Source organism: Lagenorhynchus albirostris, chromosome 10, assembly GCF_949774975.1.
Source record: "Lagenorhynchus albirostris chromosome 10, mLagAlb1.1, whole genome shotgun sequence".
Lineage (NCBI taxonomy): Eukaryota > Metazoa > Chordata > Mammalia > Artiodactyla > Delphinidae > Lagenorhynchus > Lagenorhynchus albirostris.
In genome coordinates this window covers 75,174,609-75,199,657 of record NC_083104.1, presented here as the reverse complement: position 1 = coordinate 75,199,657, position 25,049 = coordinate 75,174,609, and the positions used below count along the sequence as shown (strand labels likewise).

Genomic DNA, 25,049 nt, shown 5'->3' with positions numbered 1-25,049 from the left:
AGGGGCCGGGGAAGATGAGAGCTCCTACGCCCTGGCTCTTCTCCTTCTTCATGATCACCGAGGGCTGGAATGGCTTCCTGGGGGTGAGTTTGCGTACGTCCCGTTTTCTTCTCTACCACCTCCCCTCTGTCCTTCTGGCACTTAGAGCGTCTGTCACTCTCTAGGCAACTGCAGTGACAAAAGGTCATAGACTTGGCATCAGAAGTGCTGGGTTCTTGTCTCAACAATGCCAGCATTAGCTGTGTGGCCTTGGATGAGTCACTTCATCTCTTGGAGCTTGGATGACCTGAATGCAAAAACCGGGATCTTGGACTAAGCCATACTGGAGATGTTTTCTAACTCAGCGCATCCTCTCCTATGGCCTCTTTGATGGAGGAAAAGCATATAGATCGACATTAGCAGTCCTTGGCCTCTTCCTTATCTATACTCACTTTCCTTTTTTTTCCCCAATAACCTTTTTTTTAAATTGAAGTAATAATTTACATATTTTAGTTTAGTTTACATAGTTAATTTACAATGTGTTAGCTTCAGGTATACAGCAAAGTGATTCAGTTATACATATATATACGTATACATATATATATTCTTTTTCAGATTCCTTTCCATTATAGGTTATTATAAGACTTTGAGTATAGTTCCCCATGCTATACAGTAGGTCCTTGTTGTTTATCTGTTTTATACACAGTAGTGTGTATCTGTTAATCCCAAACTCCTAATTTATCGCTCCCCACCTGCCCCTGTCCCCTCTGGTGACCATAAGTCCATTCTCTAAGTCTGTGAGTCTGTTTCTGTTTTGTAAGTAAGTTCATTTGTATCATTGTTTTAGATTCCTCATATAAGTGATATCATATGATATTTGTCCTTCTCTTTCTGACACACTTCCCTTACTATGATAATCTCTAGGTCCACCCATGTTGCTGCAAATGGCATTATTTCATTCTTTTATATGCCTGAGTAATATTCCACATCTATGCCACGTCTTCTTTATCCATTCATCTGTCAATGGGCACTTAGGTAGCTTCCATGTCTTGGCTATTGTAAATAGTGCTGCTGTGAACATTGGGGTGTATGTATCTTTTCAGGTTAGAGTTTTCTCTGGATATATGCCCAGGAGTGGGATTGCAGGATCATCTGGCAACACTATTTTTAGTTTTTTTAAGGAACCTCCATACTGCTCTCCATAGTGGCTGCACCAATTTCCATTCCCACCAACAGCGTAGGAGGGTTCCTTTCTCTCCACACTCTACTCACTTTCTTGATGCTTTCATCTGGGGTCATGGTTTTAATGTTCTCTGCATGCCAATGACTCCAAAATCTGTGTCTCCTTCTCACACCTGTTCCCTGAACGCCACACTCACCTATCTACTACCTACTTGATATCTCCAGTTGGGTGCCAATATCCCGTCAACTTAATATGTCCAAAATTAAACTCTCGGTTTTTTCTCACCAAACCTGCTTCTCCTTGCCCATCTCAGCAAGTGGTATCACTGTCTCTCCAGCTGCTTAGGCAGAAAAATTATTATTACGCTTGACACTTCTCATAATCCACGTCTAAACCATTAGATCTTTTTTTCTGGTTTTCTCTTTAAAATATATCCAGAATCCAAACACTTCTCACCAACTCCATGGCTACCATCCTGATCCACACCTTCATCATCTCTCACCTATATTATCTCGGTAGCTCCTGAAACACTCTCATTGCTTCGGTGCTTGTCTATTCCCAACACGGCTGCAGGATTGAGCCTTCTAGAAAGTGGAGCAGAGCACATCTTTCCTCCATTCAGAGCTCTCCAGCGGGCTCCCATCCCACTCAAGCAAAAGCTAAGCCCTTGCCACAGCCCGGAAGGATCCACAGGACCTGCCTCCCTAGAGATACTCTCTGACATCACCTCCTGCCCCGCCTCCCCGACTCCACTTAGCTGCTCTGGCCTTCACGTGCCAGGCATATTCTTATCCCAGGGCCTTTGCACCTGTTCCTCCCTCCTCCTGGGAAGTTCTTTCTCAGGGATCCTTCAGGTTTGTGCTCAAAAGGTGCCTCAGCGATGTCCTTTTCTGCCCCCCTCCCCCACCATCCCTGGCTTGCATTTTAGATCCATGATTTCAGTTTATCTGGGAAATCCAACGAGGCCTTATGAAATACAATATGACCAAGCCTCGCTGTAATTCTTCTTCTTTTCTTTTTTTTCTCTTAACAGAGTGATGATGGCATCAAAACAAAGCAAGAACTCATTTTGAATAAGAAAAAGCCTCTAGGTGAGACTCCCTCAGATAGCACGGTACAGCACAACCTGGAGCCCAGAGAGCAGGGTTCAAATCCCAGGGGCGCTCCTGATGGGTTTTATGATCTTTGGCACATCGTTAAATACCTCAAATCCGTAAAACGATAATTACAGTAATTCCTTGTGAGGATGAAATACTATAATAGAGGCATAGTATCCTGTCCCATAGCCAGCCAGTAGCTGCTGCATACTTGTCCTTTCCCTCTTCACCTTGATCCCCATAATGTAATGCATGGCACAGACTTCAGTCCAGGAATGAGTTGTGGTCCGGAATTTGATTTGCGGGTCTGATGTTTCAAGCACTGTATATATTTCCTCACGGAAACAATGGTACACACAGACGGTGGTTAGGTTCCTGGGTCAGTCCTCAAAAGCCTTTTTACGGTGCCATGAATCTGCCATCCAGCAATGCGCTAATAGGGCCATAGACCTTCCCACACTGTAGCAAGGCTACAATTCGTTGGGAAAATGAAACCAGAGCTTCAGCTTGGAATGCCATGGAAAGGTGTTACCAGTGCCATGCACTATCCTAAGTGTGTTAGATGAATTAAAGCCTCACAAAGATCCTCTGAGTTAGGTACAATCTCCATCTTTATTTTACAGGTAGTGAAACTGACAAGGCCGGTGGGTAGGTGGGGCAGGATTCAACGCCCAGTCAGTCTGGCTCCAGAACCAGAGCCATTCATCTTTCCCCCCTTCCCCACCTATTACCTGCTTGGGCCTCCCCTTAGCTTACATCCCTTGGAGTAATTCCCAAGGCCGGGACAGAGTTTCCGGCCTTAAGGAGATGCGGAGAGGGGTGAGTTGGTGGCAACTACAGCAGGCAGGAGTCTCCTGTAAATGTCCCGGGACATGCTGCAGCTTCTGGATTTCCTTCTGAGAAGCCTAGGGATTGATCCAGCTGCTTTTCTTCCCTCTAAATCTCCCAGCTCCCCCGGACCCTTAAGAAATGGGACAGTCTCATAGAAGCTCCCCATCTCACCCGTGCCTGTAGAAAGCATGGTCCCGTCCTGAGAGATCTAAGGGATTCTAAGAGAGTTCACTGCCGATGATAACAAAATGAGACCCAGGAAGAAAGGATGTTCACCTTTTGCCTCTTTTTCTCTGAGGCCCTTCACATTCTTAACCTGGGGTCCACAGAGGACCTTGGGAGGATTTTGAGACCCCATGGAACTTCATACAGAGTTTCATGTGAATGTGCCGAAGTGAATTCTGGGTGCGATTCCTCTTCTCTCCCAGCCCCAAACACCTAATGGTCTCTTCTTAGGGAAACAAAAGGTGCTGCTCAGAAACGATAAGGCGGAGGTGAGGGTGCATCAAGGCTCAAGTAAGGTTTGGTTTGGTTTTACTCGTGCATTTCATCTCAACGGCAAACTCAGCTAATTAGTGGAACATTTGTACAGGAGAAGGAAGGGCTCTTTGGAGAGGAAAGAGGGGACTGGGGGGTTTATATCAAAGATACATCCAGGAGACCAGAGCTGGGGGAGGAGTCGGGTAGAGTGACCAGGACTTTCTCACCTCTTCTCCCTTCAGTCTTGACCCTGAAACTTGACTCTGGATGTGACCTGAGAAGTATATAAAGTCAGGAGGGCGATGCTGGGGTGGGTCAGAGAGCACAGAGCAGCTGGCCTGGCCGAAGTCAGAGGAGAGAGGTGTCTTAGGCACCTGTGGACCGTCTGAAGCTTTGCTCGGGATGCTCTTTTTTAGTCCATGTCTGGATGAATGGAAGTGACCAAGCCACGTCCGTGACCCTCAGGCTGAATCTGACAAGCGCTCCGAGGTCACTTGCTCTGCAGTATCTCCCTCCCAGCCTGAGAAAAGAAGCCTTTGACGGTCTCTCTTTCTCTCTAGGTCCAATCCAGGAATACGAGCTGCTGCTTCAGGTAGCCTATCGAGATTCCAAGGAGAAAAGAGACGTGAAGAACTTTCTGAAGCTTTTGGAGCCTTGCCCTGTTTTTGGGCCAGTGAAGATTATCAGAGCAAAGGCCACCACGTGTGAGTCAGTCTCTGGTAACTGGGAGTGGAAATGGGGAAGGTGGTGTGTGAGTCGGGAGAGGTTAGGTTCTGCTGGGGAATCAATCAGCCCCCCAATATCTGTGGCTGAAAAGAATAAATGCTTGTAAAAACTACCTGGCCAACAGCACTAATGACCACCACAATGGGGTTAGGAGAAGTTAAATGATTTATCTAAAGCAAGGGTTCTCAGAGTGTGGTACCCAGACCGACAGTAGCAGCAGCATCAGGGAACTTAAAAGAAATGCAGATCCCTGGCTCCATTCCAGACTTACTGAATCATAAACTTTGGGATAAGACCCCTCCCAGAAGGTTCTGATGCATGATCACGTTTGAGAACCATTTACTGCACACCATTGTGCATATTTTCAAAACCGTATGTGGTGACTTTGCCCCATTTTTTTTTTTTTTTTTTGTCTATTGAAAAGGAAAGGTTTTTTTTTTTTTTTTTAGAAGGAAAGGTTTTTTAGTGAGAGTTTTAGGTCCAATACAAGCATACAGGATTGGTTAATAAAATTTTTCATCATGACTCTCAACAAAAAGGTCTCTCTGCCTTTGCCATATTGCTAACAGGGACTTTGGGGGAGTGATGCTAGGTGGATAGGAGCCTCCGATAAGACAGTGGACAAATACCATCTAGAACCCTTTAAATAACTCTCAGGTCGACATATCCTCTTCTGCTTCTTTCTCCATGTAAGTGGTACCGACTGGGCACACATCCTTCTTTTGGACGCTAGCCCCGGACACTTGATTGTTACGTTAGCTGGGTTTCTGATCAAACCTCAGTATCTATTGAGTGGGACGTTTCCTTAACCTTAAACATACTTGTTTCCATCTTGTTCTCATCCTTACAGCTTTTGGAGAGAAATATCTCTAGCTTTCGGTTCAGATTCTATATCAGAACCAAAGAGGAGAACTCAACCATAGCCAATTTATTAACCAGGTCCCGTGAGACCGAGCTCTGTTTTTGTGTGCAGACTGTGGCATCCAGAACGGGGTCCTGCGCTGTGCCTGTGACGACGGCTACTCCTGGTTTCCTCCCTCATGCCTTGATCCCCAGAAATGCTACCTTCACACGGAGGGATCTCTCCAGAGCTGTGATTGTCATCTCAACAATCTCACCCAGAGTGTCCATTTCTGTGAGAGAACAAGTAAGTGTGTAAGGATACCAAGAGGGGAGCTGGGGCCCCTCCCACCTCCACATGTGACAGAGAGAGAAGGACCACCGGGTCTGTGCCCCAGTGTTTCTCTCTGCCTCCCAGAGAAGAGCCAGTGTTTACGGGGAGTTGGAAGGGCAGTGATGACGTACCCTGCTAGGCTTGGCTGGACAGAGCGAGAGCTTCGTAAGTGCAGAAAATTCAGAAATGCGAACTGATGTTTGGGCGCTAGTTCAGCCTGGAGGTACGTCCAGCTCACCTCGACAATTCTACGATCCCTCTGAGATTTGGGGAGATTCCCTGGAATTCCAAGTAGGGGAACAGCTTGAGTAAATAACGTTTTTCTTCCCACCTTCTGTTTACTTCTTTGGCCAACATCAATTTCCAGAAAATAAAAATTTAGAGGTGTGCAGGCAGGGAGGGCTGCCTAGTGATTACATTGAAAGAAATTCTTTAAATTGCCAACAAATATGTGTGTTGAATGAATTGCCAAAACCAAACCAAAGTTGAAAGTCTAGTTTAGGAGCCAGTGGACGCTGAGGGAGCTACTGCTGACTTAGGCTGATGCCCAGTGGATGATGGGGTGAGCCGCATGACGTGGGCTCCGACAGCTTGAAGGACTTTAAGAAACGTCCCCAAAGACTAGTCCAGTTATCTTGAAGCTCCAGATTTTGGTAGAGTGGAGCAAAGAGTGAAGGAGGACCTGAAATAGCCCAGCTTTCCTGGGTGTCTCTGGGTCCCTTTCCCAGAACCACAGCAGTTCAGGTTAAGGTAACACTTCTTTATTTATTTATTTAAAAAATTTGATTGAAGTATAGTTGATTTACAATGTTGTGTTTAATTTCTGCTGTACAGAAAAGTGACTCAGTTTTATATGCATCTATCTATCTATCTATCTATCCTTTTCCATATTCTTTTCCATTATGGGTTATCAAAGGATATTGAATACAGTTCCCTGTGCTATGCAGTAGGACCTGTTGATTATCCATCCTGTATATAATAGTTTGCATCTGCTAATCCCAGACTCCTAATCCTTCCTGCCTCAAGTAACACGTATTTATTAAACACCATCTTTATACCCAGATCTGGGGCAAATTCTGGGAGGTCACCATGAGGCATTTCTCTTGCTGTCGATCAATTAGCAAGCTACCTGGGGAGGCCAGAGGCTGTTAACACATGAAAGAAGACAATGTGATCTCTTCAACAAATTTTGATGAAAGCCTACACTTTGAAAAGTGGTCCAAGTCTGATCCATCTTTGGGGGATACAAAGATGGATCAGATAGGGATTACACTCACAGGGAGATTCCCAAAGTAGAGTGGGGACACACATACATGAGGTGTGTTCACAGATAGATGTGTAGGTGAAGAGGCTGGAAGGGACGTATGGATAACGTACTGTAAGAATTTAAAGGAGAGGGAGACTCTTTTCATCTGGGGCCCAGGGAAGGTCTTGCTAAAGAGGCACATTTAACTAAGTCCTGAATGAAAGATACACAGGATTTGTCCATCCAGAGGTGGGGAATAACCTGTCCCAGAGGAGAAAAGCACCAGTGATGGGTAAGCAAGGGGTAAGTTGGAGTTAGCAAGTAGTGATTTTTTTTTTTTTTTTAATTTTTAAATAGGGACAACGTTTAAGCTCAGGGCCTAGACTGGGATAAGTGCCTTTTATAACCACATGTGAGTGGCTACTCATTCACCTGCTTATAAGGTCATCTTGATGATCGCACTTTCCCATTATGTTCCAAATCCACAAAGAGAATTCCGGTTTTATAGATGCTTCCTATATTACTTTAGGTGAACATTCATCATAAAAAGAAAATTGCCAAAACAAAGAAGAAAGGAAGGAGTTGAAGTACCAGTGTCAAATAGACGGGCTGAATTAGACTTCTGTAATTTTAAGCTATAATATATCAAGTGAGTAATTTTTATCTCTGTAAATTTCTTTTTATTTTCCATAGAGGTTTGGGGTACTTTCAAAATTAACAAAAGATTTACAAAAGATCTTTTGGATTCATCTTCTGCTATATACTCCAAATATACCACTGGAATTGAAATTCAAGTAAGTACCTTCTACTTATTACAAAAGAAATCCTTGCCTAAACGTAAGTTCAGGTGTTTCCAATTCAACATATTTATTTAACACATATTCTTAATTTTTCATTTTCAATGACTTATTACATAGCAGTTAATCACTCTGCCCACAAGTGATGTACTTTGAACATTTTCTTTCAAGGAGCGTTAAGCAATTGACTTCTTCCCATTCCTTTAGTGTTTAGTTTTGCTCATTTGTTAGGATAATATTAAACCACGCCCTCTTGATTCTTTTCTTTTTTTTTTTTTAAGTACTAAGGATCTTTATTCTCAGGTCTGATATTGAATCTGTGGCTGCAGGTAATGTCACTATTTTGAGAATAAAAGTTCCCGTTATCTTCATTCTTTGCAAGTCTTCAGCCACAAAGTTACACCTTATTCTCATAACAAGATGAGTGAATCAAGCCTTCTTGATTATTTTCTGATTTTTATTTGTCAAAAGACAGTTTTCATGATCCAAGCTCAACTGTTAACATTTGGGATTTGTTCCTTAAAGAAGCCTCTCTTGTTAGAGGCTAAAGAGGGTTACTGACCAAAATTCTGGACTTCATAATGAAGTAACATAAACTACCTCTACCTAGGATGGTGGCTTAGGTGTGGTCCTAACTGAAGACATGCACAAACACTTCGCAGGCAGATTCAGTTTAAGCATCTATTGAAATCAATGGCTTATTTAGGGGAAGGAGAAAATAGACTTTGGATGAATTTATTACATCATCTGGCACCCGACCCATCCTCTAGTCTAAGCAGTTGGTTCTACATTCTTTATTAGCAACCTCAACATTAAATTATATGTGTGTATGGAGGCGTGTGTGTGTACATTTTCTGCTATCATTTTAAATGTATTTCTACAACATGCAACTACCTCTCACCACATCTCTTTCCTTTTCCTGCTGCTTCCGTTGGTTATTTATTGTCTGCGACCATTTTTTGCTCAAATGTCTTTCTTGTGTGGGAACAAAGATCAACATATTGGTTTCTGCTCTCTTTGTAAAGCTGAAAGAAGCCTACAAAAGTATCCAAGGTTTTGAGTCAGTTCGAGTCACCCAATTTCGGTAAGTAATACAACGGTCTTAGAAGGGCATCCCTGAAATCATGCACCCGTCCTGCAGGATGCCTCATGCTGTTTCCAAGTGACCTTGACAGAAAATAAGTCAACTGCTTTTTGAAGTAGGATTCTTACTAAAACTGAATAAAAGTCTGTGGTGCTTTAAAAAATCTTAAGAAGAAAGCCTATATTCTCATTTAAATGCCTTTGCGAATATAAATATTAAATGGCATTCTCGAAGCTATGGATCGGAAACTAGAACTGGAAACCCGCATGGCTTGGAAGGAAGCAGGAGGACGTGGTGTGCATGCATGGGAAGGGGCGATGGTGGTGACAAGGGTTGTGGGTTGCGGAGGGATGCGTTTTCTCCTTCCATTAACACAGAGGGTGTGATGTTGTATAACTGGGGGCCAGAAGGGGCTTCTTGGGTAAAATATTATATTTTTGTGTAGATATCATGTATGCACCATAGTTCAAGCCCAGTAGTCATTGTCTACAGCCAAGAAAGAGATATTTAGTAAATTACCCTTTTGTTTATACTTTAATTCAAAAGTTATTTGGTTAGTTACCCGCGTGTGTATTGATTACCAGCTATTTATAGTCTGCTTGATAGAGGAAGTGACTTACAGGTCAGAGAACTTAACTTCTTATATACTTTTTTCACAGCTAAAGAAGAGCTATAGGAAATTTTCAGTAGCTTTTGCTATAAATATACTGTCCTGGACATTATCCTTTAAGCCCTCTCATGTACCTATAAAAAGGCTCACACGTATAATATTCTTTAAAATCCAGTGCTAGGAAAAACACTGCTTCTTTTTTCTTATATCAAGGTCTGTATAATTAATCTAACTTCTGTTTTTGACTTTGCCGTCATTGAATTCATAGACAGCATTGAAACTCAATCAACAGTTTTGTATTCAATATTCACATGTTTCTTTTCCTTGGTCCTGGTTTTCTATTTATATTTCTAATTTATATTCCATTATATATATATATCTCTTACAAACTGTCTCCAATAATTTGTAGAAAAAATCACAGTAAAAGTAGACATAAGTCTATAAAATACAACTATTTTGGTTTTACTCTTTACATACATGATCTAAAGTAAATCTTAGTCTCTCACAGTCTCAATTTATTTATCTGTCAAACAGGACTGTTAATACCTGTGGAATTTGAGTTAACCTCATTACATAAAATGAAATAATAGAAAAATACTTTTCAAACACGATAGAAGGGCCGTATCAATGAAAAGCCATTGTGATCGTCACAGCATAAAAGGGTATTTGGGTTTATTTATTGTGAGTTCAATGTAGTTCAATGTAGTGATTAAGAATTTGAGCTTTAGAGAGCCAGAGGTTCATATCCATCAATTAATAATTAATGACTTGACCCAACTTCTTTAGGACTCAGTTCTCTTATCTATAAAATGAGAATAACCCTAACCCTAACCCTCATGGAGTTGCAGGATTAAATTAATCCATGTTATCTCACTTGCTTTCATAACTTCAAATACCATCTGTATACAGATGGGTTCTAAATTTATTACTTGACCTCAGCCTCTCCCCTAAACTCTGGACTCCAATATCCAATGCCTATTAACATCTCCAGGTGATTTTCTAATAGGCATGTCAAATGAAACATGTCCAAAATGGGAGTCCTCCAACTGCCCCCCGTCATAAGCTTTCATCTCCTTCTCCCACTGTCTTCCCCATCTCATTTCCAGACCCAAATCTTAAGAGCTATCCTGTCTTAATTTCTTTTCCAATAAATTATACTTAATTATTGAAGTATAATTTACATACAGTGATATGCTCAAAACTTAATTGTATAGCTTTATTAGCTTTGACAAATACTAATACACGCCACCTCCTATCAAGACAGACCATTTCCATTATCCCCAAAGTTCCCTTGTGCCCCTTTCCAGCCAATCTCCATGCACATTCCTACCTCCCTACCAGAAATAACCACTGATCTTATTTCTATCACCATAGGCTGGTTTTGCTTATGCTAGAACTTTACCTAAATGGAATCATGTAGTGTATAGTTTTTGGGGGGGGCCTGGCTTCTTTCACTCAGCCTAAGGCCTTTGAGACTCACCCTTGGCTTTTTGAGTATCAGTGATTCCTTCCTTTTTATTGCCCAGTAATAATCCATTGTATGAATATACTACAATTTGTTTTTCAATTCCCTGGGGTCGTTCTTGCCTGGTTTCTTTCTCCCACACCCAAAATCTGCTCCCTTAGCAAGTCTTCTGGCTCTATCTTCAAATACAACCTGAAACTGACCAGTTCACTTCTCCCCTCACACACTGCTACTCAATCCGTTCAGGGCACCACCCTCTCCTTCCTAACTAGTTTTCCTGCTTCTCTGCTTCCTCCCTTCACCTATTTTCTACACAGCAGCCAGAGTGATGATCTTAAATTATAAATCTGATCATGCCATGCCTTTTCAAAAAGAATAAAACCTTTTAATAAAAGATGAAATTCAGACTCAAAGGCCCTGTTCCCTCTGGCTCCTGGGTACCTCTCGAGGGTCATCTCCTATCCATCTCTCACCTGCTCATTGAATTTTAGTCACGTTAGCCTTGAACTTTGTCAGACTCACAGGCATTTTCTTGCCTCCAGCCCTTCTCAGGTGCTGGCCACGCTGGACCAATTCTCTTTGCATCACTGGCTGTTTCTTTTCATCCTTCAGGTCTCAGCTTCAAAGATCCTCTGCACAGAGAAGCCTTTCCTGACCAGTCTTATTTAAAGTGGGCCTCATGTCTACTTGATATTCTTTTTTTTAAAAAGATCTACATGAAGAAAACTTTATTTTATTTTTAAAGTTGTATTGGCATGTTGTTGATTTTCAATGTTGTCTTAGTTTCAGGTGTACAGCAAAGTGAATCAGTTATACTTATACATATATCCACCCTTTTTTAGATTCTTTCCCCATATAGGCCATTATAAAGTGTTAGGTAGAGTTCCCTGTGCTGTACAGTAGGTCCTTATTAATTATCTATTTTGTATATAGTAGTGTGTATATGTCCCTCCCAATCTCCCAATTTATCCCTCCCCCCACCTTACCCTCTGGTAACCATAAGTTTGTTTTCTACATCTGTAACTCTATCCCTGAACTTGTCTCTCATAACACTTAACAAAATTTGGAATTTTATATATATATATATATATATATATTTATAATTATGATTTTACATATTTGGTGGTTATTTGTTTCTTATTTGCCTTGCCTTCTCCATTGGCACATAAGCTCCAAGAAGGCAAAGACCAAATCTGTTTGATCTATTCCCACGGACCCAATGCCATCCCCACACAGAATAAGCCTTGAGTGACTGAATGAATGAATCTCATTTTTCTTTCCACATCATCATTGTAGAAATGGAAGCATCATTGCTGGGTATGAAGTTGTTGGTTCCAGCAACACATCTGAACTGCTGTCAGGCATTGGGCAGGCGGCTAAGAAGGCTAAGACAGGCCTGCATCAGCTGTTTCCACTAGAAGACAACTCTTTCAGAGTGTTCGGAAAAGGTAACACTGGATTCCCGTCCTCTGTAGGGAAGTAGATTAGGGGAGCCTAATAGTAGATTGTATTATATATTGGAGATGTTCCCGAAACGGAATTGTTCTAAGACTGACTTTTAGTAGAAACAAGCAGCTGTTTCTCCTCCCGACCAGGATGAAACTCAATTTCAGCTCCACTGTTTCAGACGCTGGCTCATGGGTCAGCTGACCTCCAGTTCTTAGTGTAAACGTCACACAAGACTGATTCACTGCAGGCGCTGATGGAAATGATTCAGCAATCATTTCCTGGTATACATGCTGGAAGAGCCCTGGGGCTGATGAAATTCCTAAATCATAATCCAAGGGACCCAGGAGAGAAAGCATTTTTTCCAGGTCATTCACATACACCCAGACACACAAACACACACAGATATACATAGACACACACACCCTACTTCTTTTCTTCAGATGTTTAAAAAATTCTTTACATTCAGTTTTAAACCTCTCTTACCAAGCTTTGTGCCACTTTCAACATTTATTCAACAAATATTTACTAAGTATCCAAAGTGATTAGGCACTTAAGACACAGCAGTGGGGAAAAGAAACAAAATTCATAGCCCTTGTGGTTCTTCCTTTCAAGGCTTCCTCTTGGCAGTCCCAACGTGGTAAGAGTATATTATGAAGGGCCAGCTGCAGGAGGAACTAGTGGCTGATCACGATGTGAGAAGCCTTTAAAGGGGTACAAAGTAGGACATGTCACCCCCGAATGGCAACTGCCCATCTTTTAACCCTATCATGCCTGCTTTGTCCCATAGTGTCTTGAAGATTTTCTGGTTTTCTAGCATTCCCTGAAAGAGTGAAAATATTTCCTGGGAGGGATCACACCCCGTCTTATTTTCACCGAATACTTAACTATTTGATAGCCCATTAAATTCAGATTGTTGGCATAGATCCGACACCTGGAGGGAAAGGGGGCCAGCCTTGGGGAGGGTAGGACATCAGGAAAGAGGAAAAGGGGTTGATGGGGTGAAGCTGGGTATCAAAGACAAACTTCTCCTACTCCTGAGTTTTGCCTGGGTTTTGTCTGAAAACATGACTTAAAAAGTACTGCTTTATAGTTTATAGAGAGTGTCAAAATATTCAGAGACATTTTTCTTCTTCGTTTCCATTCTTCTCCAGCCCAGTGTAACAGCATAGTCTTTGGATTTGGGTCTAAGAATGATGAGTATACTCTTCCCTGTAGCAGCGGCTACTCCGGAATCATCACGGCCAGGTGCCAACCCTCTGGGTGGCATGTCCTCAGGGAGACGTGTGTGCTCCCTGAGCTGGAAGAACTGAAGAAGGTAAAAAAAGCATTTCCGCCTTGCAGATTTGCCCTGGTTTTGAGTTTCACAGTGGGTGTCTCCCAGTGAGCATGGCTGGGTGGAAGGTAAAATGTATCAGTTTGTCTCATTGGTCAGAAGTCAGTGACATCAGACCCTGGGAAACCCAGGGAGTGTAGGCGTGAGTCGTGAGTCTAGGTAGCAGCCGAGAACCTCAGAAACGTAAGATTGGGTGGTTTTGGGGGGAGGGTGCTGCAGAGGTGTGACTCAATGCTGAAGAGAGCTGAAGATGGCAGAACAGCAACTAAGCTGGCCTCTGAAAGCCTGGGAATCAAAGATCCAAGTGAAGGTATAAGTCAGAAGCTATAACCTTAGTACATTTGTCAGAAACCGGGGCAGGGAATGAGTCAGCCATATAGAATGATAGAACTTCAGTGGCTCTCCAGGGCCATGTGCCTCACCAACTTCCTTCTATAGATCAGAAAAGGGGAGACTAAGGGGCTAGTGGTCCCTCTGGTAGCAGTAGTGTTGAACTAGAAACATGGTCACTTGATTTCCGGTCCAGTGCTATGACCTTCACATGACGCTCTCTTAGGAAGTTTCAAATACTTAAGATGTAGTAGATAGAAAGATGGAAGCAAATGGTGAGGATTTAAAACTCAAGTCATGGAAGAGGAACTCCAGGACCAGCTCACAGACACTATCCTGCAAATAGTTCGTAGTGAGCAGAACTTCAGTCCCAGCCAGAGATCCTGCTTTGGAAGCAGAGAACCCCACAGTATTCACCAAGGGACCGTGGAAGGTTTACTGCTCTCTTTCTGGACCTCAGTTTTCTCATCTGTAAACTGGGGAGGGAGATTGGAGCAGGTGTCTTCTGAGGTTCATCCTTGTTCTTGCCTTCTTTGGCCCAGTTTCTGGACACGAATCGTAGCTGGGACCAGGTCACCCCAGGGTGTGAGGACAGTCAGATCCCAGGCGCCCTAGGCAGAAAACAGCTCTGTCAGCTGAGAAGAGTAAAAAGGAAAACAGGGGGGATCTGGGATCCTGGGTTGATGTGCTTTGAACAAAGGGAATATCCCTCTTGGCTGCCTTCCAAATTAGCTCAGTGTCGTGGAAGCAGATGGGAGCCTCAAGGAAGAAGTAAAACCCCAAATACAGTGACCAAGTGTAGCAAAGTCTCCACTTATGTCCCTCTAAATCCTCTATAGGGATTTCTCAGCACAGTATAATGGATATAACATAGGATTTAGTGCCAGGTAGACCCTACCTTTCCACTTCCTAGCTGGGTACTGTTTGGAAAGTCACTGAATCTCACTGAACATCAGGTTCTGTATAATCAGGGTAACAATTTATATAAAAGTGCTTCTTAGTGAATCTCTTCAAGTTTCAATTTCCTTAATCATAAAATGAAAATATCATGGTACCTCCTTTAAAGGGTAATGTAAAGATGAAATCAGTGAATCCCCAGTAAAACGTTTAGCGCGCTGTATGGAAAATAAAAAGCACTGAATGACAGCCATTGTATCGTTGTTATCATTGTTATATGATTATCCTACGTTATAATGCACCATACAAATGCTGGTTATTCGTGGCCATGAAATCTGATTTAAGTCTGATGAAGCACAAGCATTTCATTGTTTTCTGGAACATAACCATTTCTGTTCCTAGAACTTCAGTGTGATTGCCAGCAACGCCACTGAGGCAACCGTGTCATCCTTGGTGCAGAATCTTTCAATGGTCATTCAGCAAAACCCATCAACCACCGCCGGGAATCTGGATTCTGTGGTGTCAATTCTGGGCAATATCTCATCCCTGTCCCTAGAAAGACACTTCAGTGTGTCCAGTTCGACAATGGAGGTAAGGTCTGCCTGAGCTTGAATGGCTCACTTTAAATGCTCAATCTTGCAGGAGGAATGGCAGAAGCCCCAGTTGATGGGGTGCTGTTGAAAAGGACCAAAGAGCCATGTAACAGTCTTGACGTGAGCTTCACTGCTTCCTCAGCAGTGTATAAGCAACCCCCGGGATCAATTATGTGAGTTCAAAGTGAGAGGGAGCCGCCTCCAGGCAGACTGCCTGGATAGCATCTGGCTGAGGGGAAGGCGTGAGCCTCTGCCCTGAATGACACTGAATGACACAGGTGCCAACTTTTTAATATTTAATATTGAGTTGGCAATTGTTCCTTCCCATGGCTATAAGCTCTGACTTTAGTATATCATATTTAGTATATTTTAAGAGCTCCATTTTTTCGACTGGGGAATTCATGACTTAGTTTGGACATTTAAAAATTAGCTTTAAAAATTCCTCAAATGAGACATGCTCACTATAAGATATACAAATAAACAAAAAGAAAAATAAGTGATATGTAATCTTGTCACCCTAGAATAGCCACTGCTTACATTTTATGTGTCACCTCAGTGCCTAGAAAATGGACAAGGGACACATAGCAGGTACTCAATAAATATTTGTTAAATAAATATCCTTCCAAACACTTTGGATGTGTGCATTTTGTATGTAAAAGCATATAATATTTTACAAAATTGGGTTATATAATGTATATTGTCACATAATCACACAATCCTGCTTAACTGTATAAGGTGAACATAATGTCAGAGATGACATTAAGTGTGAATAAGTTAAACTCCCTGAATCAAAGATGCTCAGATTTGTTTTTTTTTTTAAAGTCTGACTATGCATTGTTTACAAGAGACCAACTAAAACAAGATGACACAAAAAGGCTAAAAATAAAATGAAGGACAAAAACAGAGCAGCAAACACAAACAAAAAGAAGGCAGAGGTTGCTGGGGCAATAGGAGAAGCTCACTATGCAATCCAGGCCAGAAGCCACAGAGGGCTCAGTTAGGGTAAGACTCAGCCAGAGGGATAGACGCCCACAGCAGATGCCTGGGAACCAGACCCGTAAGAGTGAGTGAGGGTCCTGGGTGAGAAAACGCTGCCTTTCAGGTACGTTTGGAAAAGGAACCTGGTTTTTGTTGTTGCTATTGTTTTTGTTCGTTTGTTTGGCCTTACTGCTTGAGGGATCTTAGTTCCCCAACCAGGGATCAATCCTGGGCCCTCAGCAGTGAAAGCGCAGAATCCTAACCACTGAATTGCCAGGGAATTCCTTGAAAAGGAATCTCAAACTGAGACTGACCCTTAAAACCCACAACAATTCAATGCTTCCTTGTTGCATGTCCAGTGTTTAAGGATTTTTGCTTTATATTCTCCTCTATTAAAGAAAAGTCATAAATACAAATGAATTAAAACTTGAACATTCATGACATGAATTTAGAACTTCTGATATTAGCAAAAAACCATGATATGGGAAAGCAATTACAAGTAACGTTTCACTCTTGGACCCTCAGCCTGAGGAGTCATGCAGTCCCGTTTGCCATCTCAGAAGGAAGAAAATGCACACTCTGCAGCACCCATTGCAGGATTCTCCTCTTCTCCTCCGAAGCCCCAACCGGAGTATGAATTCCCGGGGGTGATCACCGTGGAACTGACATGATTCTGCTGACCCTCATTTCTTTCTTTTTTTTTTTTTTTTTTTTTTTTTTTGCAGTACGCGGGCCTCTCACTATTGTGGCCTCTCCCGTTGCGGAGCACAGGCTCCGGACGCACAGGCTCAGCGGCCATGGCTCACGGGCCCAGCCGCTCCGCGGCATGTGGGATCCTCCCGGACCGGGGCACAAACCCGTGTCCCTTGAGTCGGCAGGTGGACTCTCAACCACTGTGCCACCGGGGAAGCCCTGACCCTCCTTTCTTAACCCAATGCTTCCACTGTGCGGAGCCCCAGAGCTGAATTTCATTGCTGAGTTTTAATGTGGTCCTCAGCTGAGCCAATTCTCTGGGCCATTTTCCTGAGCTTAAGACTAGCGACTATCCACCCGTAGTCCTCTGATCTGTTTCCTCAAAATCCAAACTGACTTTCACCCTTGTATTTCAGAATGTCATCAGTATATCTGACCACATCCTTAATTCTACCTCGGTGACCAACTGGACAGTGTTACTTCAGAAAGAAAAGAATGCCGGGTCCCAGTTCCTAGCGTCACTGGAAAACATGAGTGTTCTGGTCCCTTCGACAGCTCTGCCTCTGGAATTTTCTCAAGAATTCATTAACTGGAAAGGGATTCCAGCATCCTCAAGTCAAAGCAATTCGGGTTACAACTATCAGACTGAAATGTTCCTAAAAAACCCCTCCATTCCCATCAGAGGCCATGCATTAATTAGGTCAGACCAATTCCAGGAGCCCCTTCCAGAAACTATCATCAGCATGACCTCCTTGACCCTGGGGAACATTCTACCTGCTACCAAAAATGGAAATGCTCAGGTCAATGGGCCCGTGATATCCATGGTTATCCCAAACTATTCCATCAGTGAAATTTTCCTGACTTTTTCCAAGATAGAATCAAATCTGAGCCAGCCTCATTGTGTGTTTTGGGATTTCAACCATTCGCAGTGGAACGATAATGGCTGCCACCTAGTGAATGAAACTCCAGACTCGGTGACGTGCCGCTGTACTCACCTGACCTCCTTCTCCGTGCTGATGTCACCCTCTATCCCCCTTGCCATCGTTCCCGTTGTGAAATGGATCACCTTTGTGGGACTGGGGGTCTCCATCGGAAGTCTCGTCTTATGCCTGACCATCGAAGCTCTGTTTTGGAAGCAGGTCAACAGAAGCCAAACCTCGCACATGCGTCACATTTGCATGGTGAACATAGCCCTGTGCCTCCTGATCGCAGACATCTGGTTTATTGTCGCTGCCTCCGTGCACACCACGGCGAACCCGTCTGGAGTCTGCACAGCTGCAGTGTTCTTTACACACTTTTTCTACCTCTCCTTGTTCTTCTGGATGCTTCTGCTCAGCTTCCTGCTGGCTTATCGGGTTATCCTGGTGTTCCACCACATGGCCACGCCTTTGTTGGTGGCTGTCGGGTTCTGCCTGGGCTACGGGTGTCCTCTCATTATATCCATTGTCACCATTGCAGTCACACAACCCAGCAATGGCTATGAAAGGAAAGATGTGTGTTGGCTTAACTGGTCCGATGGGAGCAAACCTCTCCTGGCCTTTGCGGGTCCTGCCCTGACTATTGTGGCTGTGAATCTGGTGGTGGTCCTGTTAGTTCTCACGAAGCTCTGGAGGCCCGCTGTCGGAGAAAGGCCGACTCAGGACAGCAAGGCCACTGTCGTCCGCGTGGGGAGGAGCCTTCTCGTTCTGACCCCCCTGCTAGGGCTCACCTGGGGGTTTGGCATAGGAACAATGGTTGACAGCCAGAATCCGGCCTGGCACGTTATTTTCGCATCACTCAATGCATCCCAGGTGAGAGCGGTGAGAACAACCTATTACATCATCGGGTAATTGGAATAATTGTAGAGAATTGAGGATGGGAAAACCACTCTGGGGGTGATGGATCTCATTTCCCTGCCTCTAGCAGGACTATTATAACCCAAATTGCCTGGCAACAGTGAATAGAAAAAAATAAAATAAAATAAGATCCAGTCTTCCCAACAGTGATTCTCATACTGAAGCAGAATATTGGGCTTCTTCAGTAATCCATTCCAGGGTTTTAAATCTGTTAGAGTTCACATAGCTAACACTAATCTCTCTTGCCGTTGACCCAGTCCTCTTTGTCTTGTGCTGATGTCTGTTAAAGCACACAGGGAAAGGGAAATAAATCCGGAGTGCTTTTTGAGTCTGAATGGTGCAGAGGAAGTCCCTAATGTGCCATAAAGTAGGGCCTGGCCAATTGTAGGCAGCACTGTCTTTGTAAATAAAGTTTTATTGGAACACAGCCATGCCCATTCATCTACATAGGGCCTGTGGCTGTTTTCCTTACACAGGCAGAACTGAGCAGTTGTAAGACTGGATGACCTGCAAAACCTGAAATATTTACTCTCTGGCTCTTTACAGAAAAAGTTTGCTGAACTCTGCTGCCAAGGATGGGTTTTACATGCCATGATCAGAGAGTATTCAGAGAGTAGGTGGGCAAAGCAATCCTTAGGTTTTGGTGAATCTGGAAGAGAGCCTTCAGTCCTGGTTCAAGAAATATTTGCTGGGTCTCCTCTGGACAACGACTCAGGGTAGTGGTTGTTAAACGTTTGAGCTCTGGAGTTAAATAGCTCTGGGCTCGAATGTGTCATGCTATCCAACTGTGTGACTGCTAACAAATTATTTAATTTCTCTTTACCTTAATTCTCTCATTAATTAATTAATTACCTGTAATATTAAGTACCTGATAATATTTTTAATATTAATTAATATTATTAATATTAATTATCTGATAATATTATTACCTGTATCTTAGAGTAAATGTGAAGATTAAATGAGATCATTTTAGCACTTAGTGCAGTGCCTGGCACAGAGTAAGTGCTCAGTAGGTATCTCCTGAATCCAGTTGGTTCTCCACCTACTGCAACAAACCAGGGTACATTTAGGTGGTGGCACAGAGGGCAGTCATGGAGAGCACACACCTAATGGTGACAGGTTTAGGGAACTGCTGTCCAGGGCCCTTGGTGACACGCTGTCTGAAAAGGCACCAACTGAGGGTCCTCTGCCTGGGAGGAGAATTTCAAGGTCCAAGAAAGACTCTGCCAAGGGTTACCCAAGGGCTGGATGGACCTGATGGAAAGGATGCTGATATAGTCAACTTCCTCTACTTGGCCTTGGGGTCGGACTTCAGTGACTGCTGACATCATAGACGCTTAGTTAATGTTTGTTTAATGCCTAAAGAAAGACTAAGACATAGAAGCAAATGGAAGTTCTTTGTTTTGGGTTTAGGATAACACAAAGGGGAAAATGGTGCTCCACGTGTGTTTCAGACTTTATTCACGCAATAATTTAATTATATGTTCAACCAAAAAAAAAAAATGTTTGCGTACTTTGTGTTAATCCAGGCATCGTGGAGTTTACACAGTATCCTTACCTTCAAGGACCCACAGTCAACAGGGGGACAGACAAGGAAATAATTTCAATGTTGGGGGATATAATAGAATAGAAATACATATAAATGCTTTCTTTACTGGAAAAGGAAAAGATAATACATGTGCCTTATTCCTTTTTTTAAGGGCTTTTTCATCTTATGTTTTGGAATGCTCTTGGATAGTAAGGTATGTGTATTCATTTCTCTCTTTCTCCTTTAACCCAGGCACCTAGTCCCTCCCCTTCAGTTCTAAGGCCCTTATTCATATATAAGAAGTTAGACCATGGGTACCTGCATAATAAAATTCTATAATTTCACAAAAGGCAAGTTCCATCAGGAGACAAAGAAACTAAACACTCATTGCTGAAAATAGAGCTGTAGAGAACTAACCACAACATATAATGTGAACATTGTAGAAAAAAAGGGGAAACTTGTTTTTACTTTTAAATTATGATTTGGCATAATTAACCAGCAGAAAAACTTTCCTTAGGGGTGAATTCCTTTTTGCTCCTTTACTTAATTTATTCATTCACTTAGAATATGCTGAAAGGCCTATCTATATGTATGTTTCTAGAATTTTATGTAGTAAATATTACATAGCCTCTAACATTAAATAGAATTCCTAATGAAGGATGACCAATGTAAGTAAAAGAAAATAGAAAAAAACTTAAACTTCTTTCATTATTTTTCCAAGCTTTGAGCAATTCTGCAGAGAGAGGTAAAGACAATAAGCTAAAAAAATGTAGCCTCTGTTTTAATAAGAAGATAAGGATATTTTATAATTATCATAATTGTTGCACATGCCTCCAAACCCCTGTTTACAAAGAAGCAATTTGCCTCCTTCTTGATTGGACTAAATAATTCTGTTGTTTGCACCATTCACTTGATAAGGACACTCTTCACTTCAAAGACAAACTTCGATTTAGCCATTATTGCCAATTACTAATGTCTAGAATCTGAATTATTATGTTTTTTGGAACTGTTGCTTTTTGTTTCATTCTAGATTTGTTTACAGGTAAAGAAAAGAAATAAAAGAAAAGAAATCCTTTCATCAGATCCACATGCTTATCGCTTATTAAATGCTTCCGGGAAATACTACTACTAAATAACAATTACACTCTTCAGTTTTGTTCTTTTTTTTTTTTTTTTTTGCGGTACGCGGGCCTCTCACCGCTGTGGCCTCTCTCGCCGCGGAGCACAGGCTCCGGACGCGCAGGCTCAGCGGCCATGGCTCACGGGCCCAGCCGCTCCGCGGCACGTGGGATCCTCCCGCGTCCCCTGCATCGGCAGGCGGACTCTCAACCACTGCGCCACCAGGGAAGCCCTTCAGTTTTGCTCTTGATTTGCCTCTGTACGATTGCCTATGTGTAGTTCCTCACTATTTCTTTTTTGCCCTGTAGCTGCGACAGCTGCTGCTCAACAAGTTGTCTCCTTTAAGCTTTTGGAACCAAGCATCAAAGGTAATCATCTCCTGCAGCCGTGGAGGCAGTTCGTGAAGTTCCAGTTTTGCATTTTTTTACACAGTCCCACGGCAAGCCCACTTTTGTGTAAACCCCTTGAGTTTCTGTCCCGTTATATTCCTGGTATTTGGCACGATGTCCAGCACATGGTCAATATTCATTAAAGAGCTGTTGAATGAATGGGTGAATGAGTGAATGGATGAATGGATGCGAGGGTGTGGAAAGCTTCAAGGATGCTCAGGCATGGGGGTCTGGGGTGCTCTTGTGAGCAAATACATTTCAACGGTGTTGCTTGTTATAGTCTGACTTGTCTCCCAATATCTAGAATCAGTAGGGTCCTTTTCTCTGCCTGCCTGTCTAGATCTCCTGCAGACCACTCTTCCTTCTCCAGAAAATCAGACGGGGAAGCCTTCATTAACTTCTAATATGTAAAATGATCTTTATGAATTTTCCCTTATGCTGGTGTACCTGACTTTGTCACTTGCAATTTTAGCTCTTCAGTCTACAAACTGACAAGTTTGTATGGAAACAAAGGATTCTTGTTTCCATTCTTTGCCACAAAGTGCAATCCACTTAAGGAACAGTGTAGTTAGGAACAAAAGTACTTGCCTCTCGGTTTTGTCTTTTTGACATTAACTCAGACTTGTGTCTTTTAGCAAGACACGGAGGGCCTTTCAGAAAGGGTTCTAAAGCAGAAATTTCTGTGTGTGTTAAAAATCAGCCGATTTAAGTGCATGAAAAACTACATGGATATTTAGAGATTCTTAACAAGGGATAATATAACGTTTTGAAATTAAAAAAACAGTGAGGAAATTAGCCTCTGGCATTTTTATAAAATAATTTTCCTGGGTCTGCATTTCATAGGAGAGGGCTGTGGGTTAGGAAGCTGTGACCCCAGGAGCTGGCAGACCTGATTGTATTTCTGACTCAGTAACCAACTGGCTGTGTGACCTCGGGAAAGTCACTTAGTACCTTTTGGTTTCAGTGTTCTCAAGATGTAAAAATTAAGTGTTAGACTAGTTACTCAAAGCAGAAGTTCTAATATTCTGTGATTTTGATTTTATGTCTTGAAGAACTAAAATCCCTTGAACCAGAAAATGTGAAACTAATGAATCATTCTCTACTCTTAAGAAAAGGAGGGAGTTACAGCATGTGTGACTGCATTAAAGTCAAACCTTTAGTTAGTAAAGCAAGACAGGACACTCCCCACCCTACAAAGCAGGAAGTCAGAATTTTTCTCACTGGAAGGCCAAAGAGAGAAAAACACTGAAAAGGAAAATACACCAAAACCAAAAGTAAAGACGCCTGACAGTGGTTTATCTCCCTGTTTTCATTTTTTTTTTTTTTTTTTTTTTTTTTTTTGCAGTATGCGGGCCTCTCACTGTTGTGGCCTCTCCCCTTGCGGACCACAGGCTCCGGACGCGCAGGCTTAGCAGCCATGGCTCACGTGCCTAGCCGCTCTGCGGCATGTGGGATCTTCCCAGACCGGGGCACGAACCTGTGTCCCCTGCATCGGCAGGTGGACTCTCAACCACTGTGCCACCAGGGAAGCCCTATCTCCCTGTTTTTAATGTAAATTGTTGACCTTTTTCAGAAGGCAGCAGTGGTCAGTGAGGGCTTTGCATCTTCTGTATTTGTACCCCTTCTCCAGTTTCACTTTCAAATTAGGTGACAGAAATGAGATTTTGTTTTCTGGGTAGGTGGCTCATTTGCTTAAAAGTAAATGCACATTTGGCAGAAGAAAAATTGAGTATTTGTAATCTTCTGAGGGAGTCTGAATGAAAAAGCAGGCACCTAAAAGAATACTTTGAATGCCTAAATGACTTGGTTTTCTTTTGTGCAGCAAAACTCATCAGATTCATCTGTCAAACCCAGATTCAAAAAGACTTTCAACCCATTCCAACACAAACGTGAGTTACAACAAACTAAAGGTTCTAAGGGGTAGGAAGAAAGAACATGAATCCATCATGGGCAACTCACTTTAGAGTCCAATCAAAATTCTTTGGATTTCAGATAAAGTTCAAGTTTCGGAACTTGAAAAATCATATTTCCCTCCCCAAATGCTCAGTGTGCTCATCCAGAAGCTTTGGGTCCTGTTATCACTGCCACCAACCAGCCTGAGGGCTTTTAATAAATCTGTTTACCTTTTTGGACCTTTGTTCCTCATCAGTAAAAAGAAAAACTAAGAGATCACTAAGTTTCCTTCCAGCAGTAACATTCAGTGATCTCAAACCAATCTCATTCCCCAATGTCTGAAAATACGGTGCTTCTCTTCTCAAATGAGAGATGTCTGACAAATGTAAGCTTCTATGGCATTAATAAAATGCTGTACACCCTAACCTCTTCCTAACACTGTTCAAAATTGTAAGGAATTGCATAGGCTTATTTTCATTTTGGTCTTATGCTTGATTCCAACATAGTAGCAATAATTCTTATCCTCTTTTTCCTCTTTTAGGCAACTATGTACTTTCTTATACTGGAGAGTCCTCAAACGACATCACGCTAACTCAGTTTTCATCAACTGAATAAAACCGGGAACCCTAAAATCAAGGAAAATTTTTTGGAGCAAATTGACATTAGAGCTAAATGTCAGTGAAGAAATCATGCTCAATATTCAATGGATTTTTCTGATTTCGGAGTCTGAGAATATAATAAGGAACTCTCAGCAGTTTCATGACAGCCATCTTTATCTTCAATTAAATGGAGAGATTTACTTCCATGGGGTTTGATTCAAAGGAATTGCTTCATAAATGTAGAAGATTAAGTTTTTGTCGGAAATTATGTCAGTTGTACTAGCCTCTCACTGCCACAAACTATGGTTTCCTTTTTCATAAAATAGCGTTATTCATGTGACATTTCTAATCACCTGAATTGGAGTAAGGAAATGTCATGAAATCACTTTAGATGCACTGATGGACCATGTTCACTTTCTTATAAAAAAAGTCACTGGTGAAATTTCCTAGAGAAAAGGCGTTTTCCTCCAAAAACTTCCAGTTGGATTTTATGCTTGTTTTGTTTTTTAGGTGCAGTCACTGAACTTTGAAAGTTAATCAGAAACAAAATAGAAGTGTCCATTTCAGATAGCTTCATAGCTGTTACTTAGGAAGTATAAAGCAGTATATATATATATATATATATATATATATATATATATAAAATGCATTATTTTTCAGTTTACAAGGCACTTTCATCTGGCCCCCCATCCAATGACGTGAGGTGTCCAGGCAGACCTAGTGCAGACATGATGAAATAGA

General features: G+C 42.2%; 1 protein-coding gene across 1 annotated transcript; it reads left to right on the top strand.

Moving 5' to 3' along the window:
- Positions 1 to 24,741, top strand: ADGRF1 (adhesion G protein-coupled receptor F1). The gene is made up of 14 exons (XM_060164216.1): positions 1 to 83; positions 2,196 to 2,253; positions 4,131 to 4,274; positions 5,270 to 5,443; positions 7,410 to 7,510; positions 8,539 to 8,597; positions 11,969 to 12,120; positions 13,273 to 13,436; positions 15,084 to 15,272; positions 17,362 to 18,735; positions 20,481 to 20,522; positions 21,736 to 21,795; positions 23,639 to 23,705; positions 24,251 to 24,741. The coding sequence occupies exons 1-14, from the start codon at positions 15 to 17 to the stop codon at positions 24,322 to 24,324; spliced, it is 2,727 nt and encodes a 908-aa protein (XP_060020199.1). The 5' UTR covers positions 1 to 14; the 3' UTR covers positions 24,325 to 24,741.
- Positions 24,742 to 25,049: the final 308 nt, after the last annotated feature.

Excerpts from the sequence above, each read along its gene's own strand:
- ADGRF1 (XM_060164216.1), top strand. The coding sequence starts at position 15 with ATGAGAGCTCCTACGCCCTGGCTCTTCTCCTTCTTCATGATCACCGAG. Across the intron at positions 4,275-5,269 it reads CAGAGCAAAGGCCACCACGT|ACTGTGGCATCCAGAACGGG; the intron begins GTGAGTCAGTCT and ends TTTTGTGTGCAG. Across the intron at positions 20,523-21,735 it reads GAATGCTCTTGGATAGTAAG|CTGCGACAGCTGCTGCTCAA; the intron begins GTATGTGTATTC and ends TTTGCCCTGTAG.